Genomic DNA, 24097 nt, shown 5'->3' on the forward strand with positions numbered 1-24097 from the left:
GGAGGAGGAGGAAGAAGAAGAAAACGGAGGGCGGGAGGCGCGCGCGGTGGCTGCGCGCGCTGGCTCGGTAGCGGCGGGAAGGGCGTGAAGAGGCAGCGACGGAAGCTGGTGCGCAGGTCGGCGGCGCGGGGCTGAGGGCTGCGCCCGCGGCCGGCGGGAGGGCGGGGCAGCAGCGAAGGCGGCCCTTCCTCCTCCTCCTCCTCCTCCTCCGAGCCCGCCTCTCCTCGCACCGCCCTCCCCATGCTGACCCTGTGTGCGGGCGCGGCTCGCAGGTAGGTACGGGGGGAGGGGAGCGCCTCACGGGTCGTCTGCCGCGTGGGGGCCGCCTGGCTGGAAGCCGTGAGAGCTTCGAGCCGCCCGCGGCTGGTGGGGAGGCCCTCGGACAGCCGGGCCTGGGCTGTGGCCGGGCGCCCTGGCGTGGCGCCGGCAGTGAGGCCTGGCTGACACCCCGTGCGGCCGGGCCGAGGGGGTAGCTGCCGCGCGGCTCTGAGGAGAGAAAACGCGGTAGCCTGCGGTCTGGGCGGTCGGTGGGCTGTAGGTGTGTGGGGCGTGCTCCGAGGGGCCAAGGCAGGCAGCAGGGCAGGAAACTTCACAGCCCGTGGGGCTTATCGCTTCAGCTCCTGGCGTGTTTCCCGCAGTCCGCCTTCCCTCAGGTAACCTCCGTTATTGCAACTTCCAGGTGGGTAGGGCGGGTGAGTTGAGGTCTCTGCCTTGTAATTCTTGCACCGAGTATCAGACGGACCGCAGGAGAAATGGACAGGCAAACAATAGAGTGGGGCTCTGCAGCAAGGTGCATGTGAAGTGAGACCAAGCAATCTGGTTTTAATAGTTTTACAAAAAGGTGTGTCACTTTCACATTATGTGAGGGGTGAGGTGGGTACGAATATATTATCGAAGGGTTTTAAAATAAGGGATTAATTCTTTTATCTGTAATGAATGGTTTCTCTAAATGGACTCAGAAGACCAGTATGGAAGAAGCCATAGGCAGTTCTAGATGGACTAGACTAGACAAATGAGCATCACTGGAGAAACTGAGAGGGCTGAAGAATATGGGCAAAAGACCAGATTTGATGGGAAACATGGAAATAGTAGGAGGGTCACAGCGTAAATACATTGTGATAAGGAGAGTGGAACTGAATTTGAGTGTAAATGAAGAAGATGGTTACCTCTTGTGGACTTTTTGAGAAATGACAGTTGTGTACTTACTGCATGAAATGTACCATTTTTTTCCTATTCCACAGCCTTTGTTCAGGTCGATTTAGGATTGAGGGGTACTAGCAGTTAGAAGATAAGATCCAGAATATTTTCTTTTCATAAGGCTCCTGCTGTTGTAAATTGATTGACTAATTTACTGTTGTCAAATAAAGCACACCATTATTATATTTTCCTAATATATATTTACATTATTTTTATATAGTCATTTTCACTGTTCTCCATATTTTGTGTTGACTGCCCTTGTTTGTGCTACAGATTTTTCCAACAAAAAGAAGGAAAGGAAAGAAAGGAAAACAATGATGGAAGTTTTTTTTCCTTAGAAAAAAATTAAAAGGTCTATCTTTATTTGCAGTTTGCATTTGGAAACTGAAGTTACCTCCTTAAGTAATCATAAAGTATTGAGTAGTGATTTAAACTTTTTTTTTTTCATCACTTGTTGTAAGTACAGCAGGGAATAGTACTCCACTTTGTGATTGTTTTTTTCTTTCCCAAGTCATCATTTGAGTGTGCCCAAATAATTGTTTCACAAGAGAGTAATCTTGAATACCTAATAGCAACCTCTAACTTTCAAAAGTTAACCAGTTGTTCACAAAAATGTTGAATAGCAAAGACTCTCAGCTTCTGTTTTTCCCCAGGGCATCTTAACAGGAGATAAAAATTACAGTTCTTAGTAAGTTTCAAGCATCATGCCTTATGTTGAATAAAACTACATTAAGGGTTGCAGTCTTTTGGTTAAAATAGACAGCTTCTGGGAAGGAGGCTATTTCCATTTAAATATTTTTCCTATTGGAATCCCAAAGAGTCAAATAAACGGACTAGGAGAAAGAGACAGGAGGAGAAATGACATTGGAGGGCAAAGAAACAGGAAGAACTATTATAGTCATTTTCTTATTTCACACATCACCGTAGTGTGTGTGTATGCTTTCATTAAACTATCAGGTCCAACAACTCAACAACGGCAAGGTTCAGACAGGACCCTTGGAACATTTTTCCCTTTCCTGTGCTCCATGGACTGCACAACCTTCTCTGTGTACTGCAGTGCATTTTTTTTCCTGTGGTCAAAAGCAACAACTGCCACCTTTCTAACTACAGCAGGCTCCAGAAGGACAATTTGTCTGTTAGAGTTTGCAGAACAAAATTTGCCCCCTGGACTGGCTGAAGCAAAGATGTCACGCTCAGAAGCATTTTGTGGACTGAATGTGACCCATGGAACACCACCAGTTGGACCATCCTAAGTAATGCAAGTAATGTCTTTTGAGGACATACCTGTTCTATCACTCTCTCTATAAAGGAAGAAATGCCTGGTTTGGAAGGATTTCTTTGAAATGGTTTGGGTTAGTTCAGAAGTCTTTCTACAGGAGCCAGAGCCAGGTACCTTGGGAAGCATGTAAGATAGGATGAACATTCAGTACTATCTTTTCAGGACTGTCTAGGAACTGGGTACCTCCCAATCGAAAGCCAGTTGTTTCATATGACCTTGTACAAAGATTTGTACAGTAATATCTTTTTACATTGAAACTGCCTCCTAACTGTGTTTGATCTCTTCCTGAGTTATGTTGGAGGCAATAGGGGAAAAAATTGATCCCTGTTCATTCTCTTCATCCTCTTCATGATTGTATAAATCTCTGAAGTATTTCCTCTGTTGTCCTTTTAAAATTTTTTCCTTGCCCCCAGTCTAAAGAATCCCAGTCTAGTTAGTTGTTCTTTGAATGGAGTCCATTGCTCACTGCAGCTGGTTGTTACTAACCCATGATGACTTCACAGAACAGGAAAAGGTTTTGGCAGATGGGAGAACAGAAGATGAGAGAGTTTATAACTGCTGGGAGTATCAGAAGTGCAAATAATATGTGTGTGCTTCATGTTATTACAGAATAGTATAATGAATCTTCATGTTTCTCTGTTGCACCTCTACTAAATCCTGTCATTTAGTTCTTTCCAGCTGCTCTGTGGCTAATGTTTTGGTTAAACTGTTATGTCTCCAGAATTATTAGATCAGCTCACAGCTCATCACTGTGTATATAAAGTCAGAAGTGTGTGTTGCTTCACGTTTTTTAAGACTGAAATTCACTTTTTTAGTGGTTTTAAACTTTGCTCAGTATTCTGACATTCTTTCACATCTTTTTGTGACTGCCTTTATTACACTACATTATCATCAGTAAATTTTGTCAATTCATTAATCCCACCTTTTTGTAGATGAGGTATAAAGATGTGAAAGAATACAGAACCCAGCATGGAATCCTGCAGGGCTCCACTGGTCACCAGTTCCATTCAGAAAAATGAGCAGCCATTTCTGTTTATTTCCTAGCTTTTAACCATTTATCCATAAGAGGATCTCCCTTCTCATCTCACAGCAGCATGGTTTCTTTAGGACATTTTGGTCAATAGTCTTTAGAAATCAAATAGATTACGTTAACTGATCTCTGTCTATTGTGACTTTTTCAAAGAATTCCAACAGATTTGTGAATCAAGATTTTCCTCTGTAGAGGAGACTTTTTTCCAGTACAAGTTATATGTGTTTGGGTTAGGGAAGGCAAGGTGAGGATGGGGGCAATTACACTTGTCTCTGAGCAAAATACAGCTGGATGTGTGTGTTCATCATACCATCTCTAAGAGAGTGCCATCTTTAACAGAGACACTTTTTATTTCATGAGTGAAGTTCTTGGTCATACTTATCAAGCTGGAACAATCTTTCACATAGTCTGGAACCAGTGTGGGTAGCACTCAGTGTTGCTAAGTCACTATTCACTCAAAAGTCGGAGCAGAAAGCAGGCTTCATTTGCTTGCCTGGTTTGTGGCGTTGAGTGGGCCCACAGTAGCACAGAGTGCTGTCTGGGATTTTGCAAGCACTGAAACAATCATGACGTACTGTAACACACTGTATTGCCCAGAACAGTGACTTAAAATGGTGCAAATAAGCAAGTAAGCAGCATGGAGTTTTCCAACTAGCTAGTGATGGCAAAGAACAGTTCTCATTGCTTTGACTGTATGAGACTTAAGACCGATGGGAAATCAAAGCGTATTTCCATGGTGCAGGCTGAACTGATTAACTGTGGGTGTAAATCATAGAAACCTTTTGTGTTTACAAATCCTCCTCAATGGTTTTCTCTGTCCTGCAGCATCACTTCTTTTTTAGCTGGAGTTAACAAGCTGCTTTTCATGCATTAGCTGATTGCATTCAAGTACCGAACAGTAATATAGTGTGTGGTGTTTGCACTAAATAGCATGCACTTTACGTGCTCTTTATGTTGCTGGCATGATAGACACTTATGCAGCAGCACCTGAGAGAGCTGTAGGGCCTTAAAAGCAGTATTTTTTCCACCTTGTTTCCATGGTTCTACCTGATGGTAGAATCAAACAATAACCCTGATGAGAACCTCTTGCATCAAATTTGGTGGAGTACACTTACTGTCTGCATGCAAGTATTGAAAAGTCTCTTAACTTCCTTCCTAAGATCCTCCAAGCAAGTTGTGCTGTGGTAGAGGTTTGCTGTAACACAGAATGGATTCAGTTCACAGAATGGGTTTGAAGCCTAGTTCAGCAGTTCTAGTAATTTTGGGTTTGCTTTGTTGTTTGTTGGTTTTGTTGTGGTGGTTTTTTTTTTCTTTTTTTCCCCTAGAACCATGGATACCATAATTTTAGAGATCAGACACTCTGCAGAAACAGTACCCTGACACTTCTATGTGTTCCACTCCAGACTACTGTGTAGGAATAACCTCATTTTATGAAAGTCAATCAGACCAGTTTCCAAATTCCTTTTAAAAAAAGACTGTTGGAGGGGGGTGGGGGAAAGGGAGAGGATGTAAGTAAATTGTGACATGCAAACATGCATGTATGAGTTCCTAATTAAGGTCTGGATTTTCTGTCAGTTGCCACAGAGTGCCTCTTTCAATTACTTTGCTGTTGATGTTAATTCTATCAGAGAAACCAGTAAACATTGTTGCCAGATAGTAAGGTCATAAAAGCACAGCGCTGAGGGTAATGTTTGTATCAATAAAGAGTTCAAAATGTTTGTATAACTTGCAACTTTTTGACTTGCTCACGTTGATCTGAAGAGCTGAAAGTGTATCTATTATAGGAGTATAATCAATGTAGAGTGTACAGTGAATTAAGTTGCAGAGATTCCTTTTTTTCTGAAAGGTATAATGACAAAATGAATGGTTTAGTGTGAAAAGGTGCTAGATTTTCTTCTATTCCTTCAAATGCAGTTTAGGAAAAATCTCAGTTTCTAATGACAGTTATAGAGCTTTAAATTAGGGAATCCTAAACATGCTATCCTTTTGCTATAGTGAGATGTCTGTGCCAAACACAGTCATGTCACAGAGCCAAGTACTTTCCTAAGGAAAATGGCCCAGGAATTCAAAGCATGTATTCACTGTTCCATACACTGTCAAGAGCTAAACAGATGAAAGGACTGAGAAGCGAAGTGTAACAAGGACTTCAAATGTGTTTGTCCAGCAAGAAGTAGTGATGACTTATATTATAGGGCTGTAGTCTCATTCCTTTGGCTCAACTGAAATAATGTTGCCCTATGATTAACTTTGAGCTGTTTAACGAACTGTACTTTGCTTGTTCCGTCTTGGACTTCCTTTCCCCCCCGCACCCCTTCTTGTTTTTGCTATGACTTACTCAGTCCTCTGCTTAGTTTTCTTGATTTTGCCCTTGCTTTACTATCAAATACACAATTACTTCTTGTTTGAAACTGAGTCAAAAGTGAAACAGTATGAAGATATATTTAAAACTCAAGCAAAAATTAAGGATCTCTAAATAATACAAAGATTTTAGCCTATTAAATTTCCATCTCAAAATCCATCCCAAGAACACAGCCCGACTGCAGTGTATCTTACATTATATTACATGCAGCTGAATACTCATTGTGGTTTGTTTCTGAAATGCGGTTTAACTTCTTCATTTAAAGAAGAAAAAAAAAAGTATTCCATTCCATGTGAGGCTTGACTGTTTTAAAGCTTTGCTTAAACTATGCCTGTCTGCTATCATTTATATATGCTTGGTAGCACTTGAGTCTTACTTTCAAGGGTATGTCAACATATGCCATATTATTCAATTATTAAATAATCTGCACCGAGGCAAACTATCAGTTTTTGTATTGTCTTAATGGGACGTGTCTGGTTTTTGGGTTTTTTTACAAGGCCGCTAGGTGGAGTCAAAACATTGAGACCCTGTGAGTGTTGGCTGCAGATACTTGATGAATATGGTCTTCACACACAAAATGCTGGCTTCCGGCATGCTGTGCTAGTTCTCCTAAAGCCTGTAAGACTAGGAAGTGGTGTTTAACTAAGATCTGCTGTTTCAAAAGATAGAAAGACCAAAATGGGCTTACTGTTGTTCTTAATTTTAATTTGGCAGCTTTTACAAAACTTCATACAGTAAATTACTGATTGAAAAAGTTGTTCATTGTGATTTGGAAATCTGCTCTTATTCATATCTGTAGGAGTGTCCCCTGAAGTGTAAATAAGGTACAGCAAGAAAAACTTAGGCGTATTTATTTGCTGTTAGAGTATTTAAAAACTAGAAGATGACTAAATTGTCTGAATTTGAGACCCCTCTCTCTCTGTCTTTCTCTCTTCTTTTTTAAATCTTGGCTTCTACTTTATCCCTGAAGCTGTTATCCCAGATTTTTTGTCAGCAAAGAATATAGTTTTCCATCCTACATGACACTGATATACTCTGATTTTTATGTGGCTACATGAAACGGACAGATCTATTAACAAGTACAATAAACTGGTCTGTATATATGTATGTTTCCCATTAGTTCCCAACTTATCATTGTTACTAATACTGTTTAGGTGAAGATTAATTTGAAAACTGGAAGTACCATTAAAGAATCTTGGATGGAGTCATAGCTATCCATCTGTAAGCAGGCTTAAATCTTAACCGTATTATGAAGTGATTATCAGTACTAAAAGCATATTGTGGACAAGCTTGTAGGTTTTTGTGCCTGTATTTTCTAAAGCTGATACTACCCTTTGCTGCTTCTGCTTCACAGATTGTGGCTTTCCTGTTTTATTTTAATAGTGCACAAGTTAAAAATCAGTCTGTAAATTCAATTGCTTTGTTTATCTTTGCAGCAGTTGTGTTGGCTACTGTATTTCTGTAATAGAGTATTATAAAAGTCCTTCTCCTTTCTAAAATCAAATCAAATTTATATTTTCCAGAAGCAGCAAGTAATCATATTGTAGATCTGTTGGTAAAATAAATTACATGGCATTCTAGCAAAAATAGTTATGATTGCAGTCTGTAACTTAGAAGCTTTTTTGTTATTCGTAAAAATCCTATTTTAGAAGTAGCTGCTAAGCTTCTAAGTTGTTATTTAACTTACACTGCTTTTGGTAGAAATTATCATTCTTACTGCTTTTGCGAGTGGCAGATTACTACCATAATTTGTGAAAACAGCTGCATCTATAATACTGTTTGTTGTAGCTGAAAGTCCAAACCTTCTGTGCTTTTCCTCCTGAACTTCTCATAGATGGATGAAGCAGTGCACAAATGCATAATATATTTCAGTCTGCCCTGTATGTCATTCCACTGACATCATTAGATGCTATAGGACTCACCCAAGAAAAAGGCCAGTGCAAGTTGCCAATAGGGGCCAGTTAGATATTCATAGTAAAAATGCAATGTAAATAAAGGTGTTTTAATTTTGAAGGACCTTACAGGAACATAGGAACTGGAAGGGACATTTGGGGTGATCAAGTTTGGTCCTGTGCTACCTTAGTTAACCAAGTAATACAATCTGTTTTATAAGCTGGTCAAGCTCTGTGGTATAAACAGAGGTGTTTTAACTTCCTGGTGCTTATTAGGCAGCCATTTCAGAATCTCACTGCCCTGATGGTTTTAAACATCTCTTAAAATTCTAGCTTACATGTATTCCTGATCAATCTGTTCTAATTTTTTCTTATGTCAGTATTGTCTTTTAGCATCGATAGCTCTTTTCACTTTGGGGCGTTTGAATGGTATGCTTAATCACAGAATCACAGAATTGTCTAGATTGGAAAAGACGTTGAAGATCATCCAGTCCAACCATCAACCCAACATTAACAGTTCCCAACTACACCATGTCCCTCAGTGCTATGTCAACCCTACTCTTAAACACCTCCAGGGATGGGGACTCCACCACCTCCCTGGACAGCCCCTTACAATGCCTGACAACCCGTTCTGTAAAGAAATGCTTCCTAATATCCAGTCTAAACCTTCCCTGGCGCAACTTGAGGCCATTCCCTCTTGTCCTATCGCTTGTTACTTCATTAAAGAGACTCATCCCAAGTTCTCTGCAACCTCCTTTCAGGTAGCTGTAGAGGGCGATGAAGTCTCCCCTCAGCCTCCTCTTCTCCAGTTCCCTCAGCCGCTCCTCATAGGACATGTGCTCCAGACCCTTCACCAGCTTCGTTGCCCTTCTCTGGACACGCTCGAGTAATTCAATGTCCTTTTTGTAGTGAGGGGCCCAAAATTGAACACAGTAATCAAGGTGCGGCCTCACCAGTGCCGAGTCCAGGAGTAAGATCCCTTCCCTGTCCCTGCTGGCCACGCTATTTCTGATGCAAGCCAGGATGCCATTGGCCTTCTTGGCCACCTGGGCACACTGCTGGCTCATGTTCAGCCGGCTGTCAATCAACACCCCCAGGTCCCTCTCTGACTGGCAGCTCTCCAGCCACTCCTCCCCAAGCCTGTAGCGCTGCTGGGGGTTGTTGTGGCCCAAGTGCAGCACCCGGCATTTGGCCTTATTGAAACTCCTACAGTTGGCCTCAGCCCATCGCTCCAGCCTGTCCAGGTCTCTCTGCAGAGCCTCCCTACCCTCGAGCAGATCAACACTCCCACCCAACTTGGTGTCATCTGCAAACTTACTGAAGGTGCACTCGATCCCCTCGTCTAGATCATCAATAAAGATGTTAAACAGGAGTGGCCCCAAAACCGAGCCCTGGGGGACACCACTCGTGACCGGCCACCAACTGGATTTAACTCCGTTCACCACAACTCTCTGGGCCCGGCCATCCAGCCAGTTTTTTACCCAGCGAAGCATGTGCCCATCCAAGCCTCGAGCAGCCAGTTTTGCCAGGAGAATGCTGTGGGAAACGGTGTCAAAGGCGTTACTAAAGTCAAGGTAGACAACAGCCACAGCCTTTCCCTCATCCAATAAGTGGGTCACCCTGTCGTAGAAGGAGATCAGGTTTGTCAAGCAGGACCTGCCTTTCATAAACCCATGCTGACTAGGCCTGATCATGTGGTTGTCCCGCATGTGCTGTATGATGGTACTCAGGATGAGCTGCTCCATCAGCTTCCCAGGCACCGAAGTCAAGCTGACAGGACTGTAATTTCCCAGATCATCCTTCTGACCCTTCTTATATATGGGCATCACACTGGCCAATTTCCAATCTGTTGGGACCTCCCTGGTCAGCCAGGACTGCTGGTAAATGATGGAAAGCGGTTTGGCGAGCACCCCAGCCAGCTCCTTCAGCACCCTTGGGTGTATTCCATCTGGTCCCATAGACTGGTGTATGTCTATGTGATGCAGTAGGTCAATGACTGTCTCCGCCTGGATTGCGGGGGGGGTCGTTCTCCCAGTCTCTGTCTTTTGGCTGAGGAGGCTGGATCCCCTCCATACAGCTAGTCTTGCTATTAAAGACTGAGGCAAAGAAGGCATTAAGCACCTCAGCCTTGTCCTCATCACTTGTTACCATGTTTCCTCCTGTGTCTAGCAGGGATGGAGGCTCACCCTGGTCTTTCTTTTGCTGCTGACGTATTTATGGATATATTTCTTGTTGTCCTTGATTGCTGAAGCCAGATTAATTTTCAGCTGGGCTTTAGACCTCCTGATTTCCACCCTGCATAGCCTCACAGCATCTTTGTAATCACTGTGAGTGGCTAGCCCCTTCTTCCAAAGGCTGTAAACTTTCCTTTTCTCCCTGAGTTGCAGCCAAAGCTCCCTGTTCAGCCAGGGTGGTGTTCTCTGCCGCTGGCTTCTCTTACAACACCTGGGGACAGCCTGCTCCTGAGCCATTAAGACTTCCTTCTTGAAGAGCGCCCAGCCTTTCTGGACCCCTATACCCTTCAGGACCATCTCCCAAGGGATCCTGTCAAGCAGGTGGCCAAACAAGACAAAGTCAGCCCTTTGGAAGTCCAGAATGTCAGTTCTGCTTCCCCCTCTCCTGGCCTCTCTAAGAATAGAGAACTCTATTATTTCGTGATCACTGTGCCCTAGTCGTCCTCCAACCGCCACATCATCCACCAGTCCTTCTCTGTTCACAAAGAGGAGATCCAGCAGGGCACCTTCTCTGGTTGGTTCTCTCACCAGCTCTGTCAGGAAGTTGTCTCCCACACATTCCAGGAATCTTCGGGACTGGTCACGCTCTGCTGTGTTGTATTTCCAGCAGATGTCTGGGAAGTTAAAGTCTCCCACAAGAACAAGGGCAAGTGATCGTGAGATTTCTCCTAAATGCCTATAGAATATTTCATCCACCTCTCTGTCCTGGGTGGGTGGCCTACAGTAGATTCCTACTACAACATCTGCCCTGTTGGCCTTCCCCCTGATTCTAACGCAAAGACACTCCACCCTGTCTTCACTACACTTGTACTCAAGGCAATCATAACAGTCCTTAACATACAGCGCCACCCCACCACCTCTCCTTCCTTGTCTGTCCCTCCTAAAGAGCTTGTAGCCATCAACTGGTGCACTCCAGTCATGGGAGACATCCCACCATGTTTCTGTAACAGCCACTACATGTAATTTTCCTGTTTCATCACGGCTTCAAGCTCCTCCTGTTTGTTACCCATGCTGTGTGCATTGGTATACATGCACTTAATGACAGCAATCATCTTGACACATTTTTGCTAGTCTAAATCCATGCATTTCATAGCAGTAGTGCAGGCTTAGGTAGCTATCAACACTTTTGATCCTTCATTTAGGCCAGCACAACTGTTTTGAAGTCACACATCAAATAGATGATGGAACTGGCAAGCTGAAAAAAAGCTGTCTCCCCTGCATTTTTTTGGTCCACTTAATTTTTCATCTGTATGCTGCCCTGACTCTTTGCATAATATAACCCTACCAATAGTTATGCTGCTGTCATTGATGGAGTGGTGTACAGGCACAGAAATGAGCTGCAGAAGGAGGAACAGGAAGGAAGAAGAATAGCTTAAGACAACACTGCTGCTGAACATGAAACTTATCCTTAACCCCGGCTTGTTTAGTTTCATCTGCTCTTCTACACTGTACTGCAAAAAATTGAATGTAATACCTTAAAAAGTGTGAACTAGTCAGTTCAGGCATTAGCAACAGCATACCCATGGCCACATGGGGTAATTGCAGTATACATGTAACATAATTTACAGACCTACATTTATTTATCCTTCTGTCTAATTTAAACTGAATTGACTGCTAATTGCTCAGTCCAGTCAGGGGCTGGCTGTCTATAATGTTGCTGCCGTTTACCAAAAGCAAACCTAAAATAATAATTGTGTCTTCTTCGTTCAGTTGCTATTTGAAGAAAGCTGTTTGCTGTTGAATCTGGCTCCTAACGTTATTAATAGAATTTATTTTCCAGTTTATATCTGGTAAGTTAAAGTTTCCCTCAGTGATGCAATTTACTGTAATACTTTCTCTCTAATAACATGGCAGGTGTAGTTGCAGAGCATTTTTGAAACAATCATACTATTTTAGCTATCCTTTCTTGTCTCTTTATTTAGTCTTTACTTCTGGCATTGTTTCTTTGTTTCTTTCTTGAACAAATAAGGTAAAGTTAGTAAATTATCAATTTATTGCAGTATGATACATGGACTTCGGGGAATTTACTGATTATAGTTTTATGTAAACAAAGAATGGGAAGTACTAAATCATGAAAGACATGGACAAGATTTCACCTGTGCATATATTTTTACTTGCACATTGTTTTGTATTAATCTGATGTCAATTACATTGGCCCCGAGTACAATCTGATTGACTGGTAGAAAGGTAGCAACACATGTCTTGTTTCATGTAGTGATTGGTTTTATGTGAAATGTTACATTACAGTTTTTGAAGGCCCACCTTCATTTGGTCGATTAGGAAGACTGTCAGGTCTTTCTGAGTTTGTACTGCCTTTGTTAATCTATATAAATGACTCCTTCGCTGTATCAGCAGGAGGAGACAAGGTATCAGCATATCAAAACTAGGCAGTTTTGTGTTTTCCTGTCTAACAGATAGACAACCACTTGCTGGCATTTATGGCAATCATTTATGCAGCTGTCAAACTTGTATGTGTAGTCCTTAGTGCAACTAGGCAACATACTAAGAAAATCAGATGGTATGGTTTTTTGGTATTTAAAAGTAGTGCTCTACAGTAATCAGGGACTCTGTGTTCAAGTTCATGAAATCAGTCCAACTTCAATTATTAATTAAACTTGTTGGACAGGCTGTTGGTGCCATGACTGTGTTAGTGTTTGTTTCTGATAATATGTAGTTGGTTAGTGACAGGACTGTGTTTTCTACATGTCTAGGTGAAGGTAATGAATGACAGAAAGCTGTATGTTCCTTTTCAAAAACAGTATCTGCTTCATATCCTGCACTTCAGCATAGTTCTCAGCTTTGATGTTGTTCAGGCTGTTGTTTTCCTTTGATTCTATTTTACTTTTATTTTGACCCTAATTTGACACATTTTATATTCTTTCTGATGTTCTTAGGATGGGGTATGGGGAAGCGTGTAGAGTTCAGAGCCTTGAACCTACTTTTGAGGAGGTTCCCCTTCAGCTCCCAGGGCTGCACTAGTGATGTGTGAAAAACTAGACATAGTGCAGTCCAGTGGGAAGCTATTCATGACTGAATGGATTTGTAAATTCAGGGTAGAATTCAGTGGGTTTGGGGGATGGGAAACTAATATGTTCTGAGAATGCTGAAACTTAACTTTTTTCTTTCATGAAATCAGCTTCATTTATCATAAACTTCTGAGATTCAAAGTTTCAGTAGTCCAGTGGAGAAGCTACTGAGGCATTAATGCAGAACTGAGTTAGTATCAGAGACACAGAACAGAGGTGGAAGGACTATTCTTTATTCAGGTTTCATTTTCATAGTTAAATCATCAATATTCTAAACATTTATGTTTCTGTATGCCAATAGAAGGGAAACCTATGCTGGTATGGGAGAATTTGAAGAAACTGCGGTAACAAGGAAAAATAAATTCTCAACATAAAGCGTAGATAGAAACATTGTCTTTCATTTTCATCTTTCATAAAAATAATTTTGGCTTCACTATTTCTAGAGAATTCCTCTTATAGACGAGTGAGACTTTTAAGAAAAAGTCTTGCCTTCAAACAGAAGGCCTGTATGCCGCTCTTTTCAGATTGCTGGTATTTCACTCTTCTGCTGCGTTTTTTCCTCAGGCTAAAATTGCCTATCCTTTTATGCATGCTCCCTGCATTGTATGCCAAAACCTGTCTAAGCACTTATGCACATACCAGACTGGTTTTGCAATAAAATTAATACAGGTACAGTGGCTAGCATTAAGAGAAAAAGGTATTTAATGTAAAATAGTGTTAAGTAAACATCCCTTTGAGTAGCAACCTCTCTGTGTGTTCTTGTATTTCTTTAGTTATGGTTGAAAATTTTAAGTTGTCATTACTACTGTGACATGTGATTTTTTTTTTTTTTTTTTTTTAAATTATGCAACTGAAATATGGAGGCGGATAATAAGTCTCTGCCAGCCAGAGATCCTCCTATGATGCTCCTATGATACTAAATGCTGCAGCAAGTTTTACTCCTTGAATACAAGCTGTCTTTTAATTACTATCACATTATTATCTTCCTCAACAACTACTTCATACATAACTGAGCTATTAATGTAGTAGCCAGGTGGACATCTTGTTGACTCTGTGGATTTCTATTAGCCCGACTTCAGTCAGTTGCCTGAGTCTGTATCCTTCTCCTTTATCCAAGCAAATGGCCTGTTGTTTTTTTGGCGTGAGAGTGTAGAAGCCTGTACTTCTGAAGCCAATATCTTCTTAACTTACATGTGGATTTGTTACTCCAAGTCACTTTTTTTTTTAATATTGTCAAAAAGATTAGTGAAAAGGCACCCTCTGATTGCACAGCACACTAAGATCAATTATTTATGTAAACTTTTCTGCTAGCTAAAGCAGAAATATTGTTGATTTATGTAATCAGAATTAAAAGCACATAAATTCCAGTAAACTTATGTACCTTTTCTGTCAATAGGGTGAAACTGTCTATTTAAAATCCACAACAGTTAAAAGAATAAATTTTCAAGTGAGTTACAACTAGAAGTTTTCCTCCCGTGCCTGATTATGTGTCAGACATCCCATATAAATATAAAATCATTTATTATAATGAACATGACCAAATGACTTTTTTGTGTGTGTGTGTTTTGTTTTGTGCATCTTGCAGTTCTTGGTCTTCATAATCTACAAATCACTATCTGGATTTTATTCCTTATTTCAAAAATGGAAATAGTATCTGTTTCTGTACAGTTTCAGTAACTGTAATTCTGTTTTTCTTAGAAGATTGAATAGTAACTTAATCTGTCTGGTTTTGTCAGTAACAAAGTTTTTATCTCTGTCCCCACTTAGTCATCCTTGAGATGGAAAAGACAGAAGGCAGACCTCTGATTTATTTAACATTAGACTTAATTGATAAGGGTAATGGCTGTCTATGGTCCTGCTGGACAAGCTATGACTCTGAAAAGGACTTTGATCTTGCTTCCAAAAATATTCTGTAATTATTAAAGGTCTGTTGTCTGGTTTTTAATCTTTATTATAAATTACCTCTTGAACTAGAATCTTACTATGCAAAGATCATTTTTATACTTTCAGGTCCGTTGGACCGCGGCTTGTGTTGAGAATGACATTAGGAGCAGAAATTGCTAGCCAGCTCAAGGCTTCTTCATACATATCATCAGGCCGAAACCTTTTGAGATGGGACCTGTCACCAGAACAAATTAGAACAAGAACAGAAGAACTAATCAGGAAGACAAAGCATGTATATGACAGTGTCGGAATGCTTGATATTGGTGAAATAACACATGAAAATACTATACGGGCCTTGGCAGATATAGAAGTGGAATACACAGGTTAGTGTACGTTTTCTGTGATTCTTTACATAGGGCGTTCCATCTGCACATAAAGAAACATTGAGAAAAGATAGCTGTTGCTTACAATTATGATCCATGCTGTTCTTGGGTAGAATGTGTAGAGGCCTCTCAAGGGTCCTCTGGTCATAATAACTGTTCAGGACCTGTCAGCAATATGTAGCTTGATCAGCAACAAAGTTCTGCTGCTTTATTCTAGAGCAAAAATAATGATTAGCAAAACTGTGCTGTTGATCTCTTTTACTCATCCAGAGAACTGCATTGGTCACCTGTTTTCTTTTTGTATGTGAAGCCCCACAGTTACATTTTCTTTTCCAACTGTGTATAACCTCTAGGGGACAATGTGCAACAGTGTAGACTACAGCATCTACAGTGTTCATAGTACACTCAAACCTGGTAAACGGTAAACAGTGTTTTTTCAGATATCGCAGAATCTGAGACAAGCAAGTCAAATGGAACAATGGAAAGGTTGATAAGCTCCTAGTGGAGAATGTGATGGTTGAGATTGGGGGAATTTTGGAATGCTTTTTTGAAAGAAGACTGCTTTACTTGCTCACTTTTATATTATGGCCTGCAAGGCCTTGAAGAATCCAAGGAGAACTCTTGGTCATACAGTCACATCTAGATTGTTCTGAACGAGTTATCAAGACATGCCAATACATGGATGGAGTTTACTGGTCAAACACAGGTCATTCAGTTAATTTGTTAATAATTGTCAGTCAGAGGAGACGGGAAAAATAAAAACGTGTCTTGAGTGGCTTTGTTTTCAAAAACCTATTGGATGGTGGCTGCATGACTCTCAAAAAGTTGCCAGTGTAATAAAATTTCAAGTCCTCTTAAATCCTCTAAAAAAACATGCAGTAACAATAGAAATGCTGGAAACAGCCACCTTGGCTTGGAGCAAAATCCTCACCTAGCAAAAAAGATCAGCCTGCAGCTCAAATGATTGTCCTGTAATATTAGTCTGGCTTTCACATTACTTAGAATGACAGTGTAGGCACATCCAGTGAATTGACTGGAATTGATGCTGGCAGAAAGACTGAGTAATCTTCATCCAAACAGCTTCCTGTCAGATTCAGTTTTAATTGTACCAATGTATTTCGTATAATTATTGTATTTGGTATAAGTATCGTAAACCTTTTCACCAAGGTATAAAACTCTCTGCTTTAAATTAAATTAGAAGGAAAATCTGTGTTTGATTCAGAAAACAGTGGCCATCACCTTCTCAGTATAGCCGCCAAGATTTGCATCTTCCAAGATGTACTTTTTTCCTCTACATGCTATTGCAGTAGTGGGTCATATTTAAGATTTTAATACTAATCTTCAAAGCTGTATGTGAAATTAGCATGACTTACCTGTGAAACAGCCCTTGGCATATGATAAGGGTGTATTACCACAGCAAGACTTCCATTAGAACCTTGGATTTTTAAGGCCTGTGTGTCCCTTTCACATGTGCATGAAAGACCTATCCCAGTAACTGGAACTTATTATCTGGAAAGAGACAGATGACAGTGGGACTTACATTTTGCTTGAAAGCTACCAAAACTCACTTCATCATTGTGAAACATGTTGGCGTGAGGGGAGGGGGGAGGGGGGGCAGAAAGTTTCCTATGGACTTCAAAAAGAACCATATGCCCATGTTTGCATTCCAGAGGTCTCTGAAGGGCTGAGAGCATCTCATGGTTTGATAAAACAACTTCAGATTACATAAAATTACAAAGATTTAAGAAATCCTAAAATGTTGTTACTCTAAAATGTGCTTTTGGTGGAGAGGAGTTAAATTATAATTGGTTTTGAATCAAGTTAATTCAGTTGGTCATGGCGATTCATTTCTATTTTAGGATTTCTATTCAATGTCATTATAAGGTGCAATGTTCCTTTAATAAGCAAGGATTTACTTAATCTCAAAAGTGTATTCTAAAAAAGTACTATTAATCAGCTTCTTGTATCTAGAAGTTCAGAATACATAGACAGCATCTTCTGTGTTTGCTTTATTGTTTCACCTTAAACAAAGAAGAGAAGATCAGGATTTGACACTGTTCTCATAACAATGTAAAAATAACTTCAGGACAGATGGGCCTGTTTGAAAGATTCAGAGCTTTTCACTTTAAATGCTAATATGAAAGCATCTGTGCCAGCTATGAAACAGTGTTAGTTTTCACTTACAAATGGGTCATCTTTCAAAAATCATGTATGATATTTATACACCTTTCAGTTAATTTTGTAAAAGTAAGAAGATGAGATAATTAGTCTTTGGTAACAGATAGTTTCTGTAAAATGTTTATTTGTTATAATGGTGTCCTTTCACCTATTCATTTTTATATTATCTGTAATCACTTTATTTGCTTCAAGCCTGATCTGAAGTGTCAGGTTGCTTTGGGTACTTGTTTCTTAAGTCTTATATATATATATATCAGAAGGGGGGGAAGTTCCTTATCCTTAAAGCATTTCTAGCCTTCTGTGTAAGTGTTCACTGCCTTTTATTCAACAGTGGAAAGAAGCATGTTGGATTTTCCCCAGCATGTCTCATCTGACAAAGAGGTACGCTTAGCAAGTACAGAAGCTGACAAAAAGCTTTCTCATTTTGATGTGGAGATGAGCATGAGAGAAGATGTGTTTCAGAAGATTGTTTATTTGCAGGTAAATCTCAATGATATCTGCATAACTTGTGGAAATGTAGAGAAAATTCCAGCAGTGAAAAACTCTTCTCTAAGGAAGTTAGTACCCACAGCACTTTTCAAGATCCCCATCAGTGTGTTTCCCCTGTGTCCATACCAGTCAAATCTTGCCAGTGGGACACAGTGATACAAAAAGGCAGTGGTTCCAGAAAAACTTAAACCAGTGTAACTTGGTGCTCCCACTCTTTGCCTCTCACGTCTGGGTGTGTGTGTCCTTCTCTCTTCATTGCAATAGCTTTGACTTCTGTCTAATCTTCCAGTGAGCTGGTACAAGGAAGCTAAACTAGCAGACAAAAACCCATCAGGAAAAATAAAATTTATTGTTTTCTGCTGGCTGAGCTCCCTGAACTGGTTTGTCTGGAGCATCACCAAGGGGGGAGGAAGAAAAGAGGCAATATAGTGATGTATTTAGGTTGGCTTAGAGTGCTTTTGAATTTGTGTCCAAAATTATGCTTTATTAAAGTTGTTGAGAATTTTAAATTTTAAAGTTCAGTTTTATGTTATGAAATTTAATGAGAACATGTAACTGGGAGTGACCTCTGAAATTACCTCTTGATCTGCTAATTATAGACAGCTACATTGTATATTCATATATTGCTTAAGCCTCAAAATAAAATTAAGTTAAAAGATACATTTACTGTTCAACTAGTTTCTATCCATTTTGTGTTTCTGTTTAACTTCCCTTCTAATTGAGCACCTACAGGTATCTTGTATTCTTGATTTGTACTGTTTCTTTTTTAGCTCAAACAGGAAGAACACCTGGTTTTGTTCAAATGCATCTAGTGACATGTAGTAATAAGCTGGGAAGCTATCTAATGTGAAAGCTAAAATATATATGTGAATATTCCTTTTCAACCCCACTGATGTTTTAACCTTCTTGTGATGCTCATAATATATTGGAGCCCTATTTCTTGGAGTCGTTTGTGCTTTTTGCAGTGTTGACTGGGAACCAGAACAGTATTTGCAGCACCCTATTAAAGTACCTTCCAATACCATTGTCTTCTATTGCTGTGTTTTCTAGGCACATTTTCAAGTTTCCTCTAGCTGGGTATTGTTGTTTATATGTTTGTGGAGGTATTTAATAACCCCATTTTGAGGACCTTATGTTGTGTTGGCAGACAGTGCCTTATGTTTATTTTGTTTCCCCCCTGTGCCTTATGTTGATTTTTTTTTTCCCCTGCTCTGTTGGTATTAATTAAATGGCTTGATATGTATTGATTATTTGCTGTGATTTTTTTCCCCACCCTCCAATATAGTATACACAGCTACATTTAGGGCTAATCTGCCACATCTGCGTATCTATCTATTTTTAATTTACAGGAATTTCTGATAGTAGCTAGTGAAAACTGATTGCTGTTGTTTGCTGCTGTTGTTTATTTTTTTAAAATTGTTTTCATTTGGTGCTTTCCTACTTTATTTTCCTTTGCAGCAATACTTGGCTTTTATAACAGCTACAATTGTTGCTTAAATCTCCATTTACTTTTTTTAGAGATTTTTCTTGTGTAACTGCAGCATGCAAGCGTGTTTTGGTATTAGTTTTCCAGAGATGCAACCTCAGAGCATATATCAACTTCATAGTAACTATGAAGGTAGTATCAGTTTTTGCTGTAGAACAGATGTGAATGCCAATACTGCCAGGCTGATCAAGTCTTGGTATTTCCAAATCACAAAATTCTTGTTAATTTTTGCTAAATTTCTAATGCGTTATCCTGTTAGAAACACCTAGTTGAAAAGTCAGGTTCCAGGAGCACATAAAAAAAAGGACTTCCACAAACAGAAATGTTTTACTGAAATAATTCTATCAGTTTAAATGAGTCAGTAGAACATTTTGATTAAATTTGGTTTTTCATGGCATCACTGAGGATTTAATAGCTCAAGTATATGAATTCAGTTTCATGATCCTGCACAGGGGCTGGATTAAAATCTGGTGAGGAGAATGAGTGCCCTCACACTCCCATGTTATTTATAATACTGTCAGTCCACTAAAAGATTAATAAATCCGCTTGATCTCAGTGACATCCTGAATGTTTTTCCTCCCTTTAACAAGGACTGAACTTTTCTGAGTTAACAATTCTTCCAACTTCTTTTTAAATTCTGCTTTACTTAAGAACTGGTGGTGGTGGAAATTATGTAGGGTTTTTGTATTTAATTAAAAAAAAAATCTTAAAATAATCTAGTCTCTTTCTTTTTCCCACACATTAGGGGAAAAAATTCCTGCATAGATTTATGCAGTTGAATATGCTCCAGATCTTATTCATTAGAAAACTTTTATTTTGGGGTCTGAAACTTGGAATAAAGGTGAACTTGGTAGTGAAACTATAATTTTAAATTTTAATATTCCTAACATCTCACATGTTGTCTAGCAGAGGCAAGCATAAGAATGTTGCCAATCTTCTCCACCCACACGCCCTCAGGAAACTCAGCCTAATGTAAACAGCTACTGCAGTTTTTGTTAATGATATTCTAAGTAGGTTTTGTTTCTTATTCTGCCTGAAGGTTTCTTCATGGAATAAGGTAGCATGGTTGTCCAAAACAAGTATGAAATGATGTATAAAATCATCAACAATAACCATACTAAAACTTCTAGGAAGTTGCAAAATTTCATGTGTATAGTATATTTGAAAATAGCACTTCTGTTGTGCAGATTGTTCATCAAAGAAACACAGGATGACGTAGACCATCCTCTCCAGACTAAAGTTCAGAGATGACCACAGAGCACCCTTGCTTTCTGTGCCTGTGAGGGTTTATATGCTTCCTTATCCTTAAAGACCTGACAGGTCTTTTTGAATGTATATCATCTTTATCTTAAGCATGTCTGTGATGCAGATAAACTTCACAAAGGCTAATATTAACACTAGAAGCTATTTAATATTGATTTCTTTTGAAGTGTATGGAGAGAGGTATAATCATCAAGAGAAGGATGAAGAACACTAATTTAGTTTTCTCCTCCTTTTTCCCAGAAGAATCTTTCTCTTTCTTAGCTTTAGAGGGGCCAGTATTCACTGGCTTTAAGGGCTTAAAATTAGTGTTTGTGAATTCCTTTCTTTTGACTAAAATCTTTGCTGGGTTTGGGCCCAGGAGATTTTCATGAGCATGACAGCTCCATATGACCAATGGAGGAGCTGGGAGATCCCTCACAATGCCTAAATAACTCAGTCAGACTTTTACAATCCTCTATCCTTAGCTGTTACTGTAATAAAAGCAGTGTCTTTTTATAGAGATTACTCATTTTTTTTTTCTCAGCCTTTATATTTTTGAGCCTTACAGCACAGTTAGCACAATACAAATGTTAATGTAGTGACAGTATCTGCATTTTTCACCTCTATCATTTTGAAGGCGTGCTTTTTCTATCACACTAGTCTTAGGTCAGAAAGAAGAACCCTGGAATTGCGGGTTGGCCAGTGGAAAAACATTCTGTGAAAACTCTGATTGTTACAAATATTTTTGTATTCAGTATCACAGCATTGACACTCCTATCATAGCATCAATATCTTCATGAAGCTGCAGAATTTCAGGGAGTATTCTTTGCCAGGAGCAGAGCAGGAAGCCCAAATGTCACAGGGAGTAGGGTAATAGCATTCTTTTTATCCTTGTGTTGGGAAATATTCTGTGTGGCTTGCTTTATGCATTATCACAAATGAGGATGAGGATATGAGGTTTGACCTGGAGAAGACAGAGGGCATGATTTTCTTCACTTACTTTCCTCCGAAAAGGAGATTTTCACCATTTACATCCTTTTATTTAAAAACAAAATCAAACAAACAAAACATGATGGCTGAGCGCTGCAAAAAAATCATAGCCATGGTGAAGCGTTCACCATGTAATCACATGGCTCAGTCATCATTGACTTTAGCTGTGTGGTGACCCATAGTAGTTAGATTATCCTTTCATGAGTCTATGGACTCTTTTAAAAATTACCTGTAAACAGATAATATTAGAAAGAAAAAAATATTCACTATTCATCATACGACAGTATTGGAAAACTAAGTTAAATCTGCCTATTGCTTTAGAAAAGTTAATCATAAAGTGAAGTGATAGTTGTAATTTTTTTTGCTGGACTTAGAAATTCTTGCATATAGACTATTGGTACATGCATAAGAGTTTTGGGCACAATTGTACTAATGCTTAGCAGTCCTCCTGTAGCATAATGCTACTAGGATTTGTGATTCTGCAGAGTGAAAGCAAAGCCAACCATTCTAAGCTCTTTCATGGTTCTAAAAACCAATTTCTGCTGATTTTGTTAATGCTATATGCAAAGCACTGGTGGGAGTAGACGTTGTTTATGTGTTGTTGTGTGGATTATTTTTAAATGACAGTAGGGAAAATATCTGTTTCAGTGTTTTTATTCTTAGTTATTTTCTCTTGGAATACAACTAGGTTCCTGTCTCTTGTTTTTTCTGTTTAAGGAAGAGAGGTAATTTGCCCTGGCAGGTCATTAGTTTACAGCTGTACACAGTTGTGCAACTCTTTCATAAAATTTGCATGTTTCAATGTCCTTACTTTTTAGCAGTGCTAGTCAAAAATTAATTGTATGTAGGTAAGCTGACAAGAGGGTTGTTAAGACAAGTAGAGCTAATTCCAACAGCTGCATATTTTAAGGTGAATTTAAATATATGTCCTTTGTAACAAGGCCTATAAGTTAATACCTTTTTTTTAGATGTTCACTTTTAGATGAGGGAAGATAAAATTAGACTGTGCATAGCATTTATTTTCAATTTAGATCAAAATGGCAAGTTTCTTCATTTTGAGGGAAGACCCTCAGAGGGCTGATCCATGCTCTGTTACAACCAGCATCTTGTCTCTTAATTTTGGTTGCTTTAGGAAATGACCATTCAAGAATCTTCGTAATGGTATAACCAGACATAGAAATATGGTTTTATTTGTTGTCACCGATTGATTTGTTCTGAAACAGAAAATGTATGTGCTCGAATTTTATGCCATCTGATAACCTTGAGTGACACATCTAATCTTTTGAGGTTTGTTAATCCCTCTGAGTTTTAAGGTACAGTGTTACCTTATAGCACTGATTTTCTTCAAGTATGTATAAAAAAGCAATCTCTACAGAAAAAGCTTAAGTGCACTGTACTATAAAGGGCTTGCCAGTATGACAACACGTAAATGTGCTGATATACTTGGTAAAAGAAGGTTTGCTACAACAATATGCATATAGTATTTTATAAGGTAACTGTTTTTGGAAAGTCCTTCATGCTAAAATCTGAACTGTTCCTTTTTTTTATTATGGTGGTGTTCTAAAGAACAACTCTGTTCAGACCCTCGTAATGCTTGGTATGTTTCTTACACCATGTTGTAAATTCAATTATTCTATACTGTCATTTCAGCAAACCTGCGATCTTGAAAATGTAAAGCCTGAAACAAAGAGATATCTAGAGAAATCAGTTCAAGTGGGAAAAAGAAATGGACTTCATCTTCCTAAAGAAGTGCAGAATGTAAATATGGACTATTAGTTTATAAAACAAAGGTGACAAACTGTTGAAGGGATGAAATTATGGTTGAATAGTTGTACTAAGCATACATTTGAACTTTGTGCTTTTGGACCTGCTTAATTACTGCTCTGATCTTACCTCTTCTTAGTTACAGATCCATCATTTAAACTTCAATCACCTTAAGGTTTTTAAATTAATCTGTTAGATACCCATGGTACTCAGTGGATAGAGGTGGTATGCACCACCTTCCAGAGTAAAAGAAGCCTAACCAGAAGAGTTTTGTTATATATTCTGATTACAGAGAATGCCTAAATTAGATAGATTTCTAACCAAGACTTCACCGTTTGTAGAAAGTAATAATTCTTCATTCACATCCTTAGTGGGAACAGTTTCATGTGTATTTGCATTGCTTAAGGGGAACTGAGACCTCTAAAGGAATTTTGAAATACTTTATAAAGAAACAATAGTTGAATTACTTTTAGGTAAAAACTTGTCAGTTAGTCTGCCAAGTTCTGTATTTGGTGTGTATTCTTCTATTGGTAATTACGTGAACTCCAAAGGAGTGTTTTTCAATAGGTTGCATGCATTTTTACTCCCTTGATTGTCAGTGTTTTTAGTGGAAATTTTTACACTTAAAATTACAATTTAGGATTTTCAAATAAAAGAAAATAAT

At 39.2% G+C, this 24097-nt stretch overlaps 1 protein-coding gene across 1 annotated transcript in view; it reads left to right on the forward strand.

The window, feature by feature from the left end:
* Positions 1-156: 156 nt before the first annotated feature.
* The window catches only part of NLN (neurolysin), a 40561-nt gene continuing 16620 nt past the window's right edge, over positions 157-24097 (forward strand). Inside the window, exons 1-4 of the mRNA XM_074811676.1 lie at positions 157-272; positions 15028-15284; positions 17794-17942; positions 23320-23427. Coding sequence (XP_074667777.1) covers positions 241-272; positions 15028-15284; positions 17794-17942; positions 23320-23427 — 546 coding nt within the window. The 5' untranslated portion in view covers positions 157-240. The remainder of the gene's footprint in view (positions 273-15027; positions 15285-17793; positions 17943-23319; positions 23428-24097) is intronic.

The sequence above is a fragment of the Strix aluco genome, chromosome Z (genome assembly GCF_031877795.1).
Source record: "Strix aluco isolate bStrAlu1 chromosome Z, bStrAlu1.hap1, whole genome shotgun sequence".
NCBI lineage: Eukaryota > Metazoa > Chordata > Aves > Strigiformes > Strigidae > Strix > Strix aluco.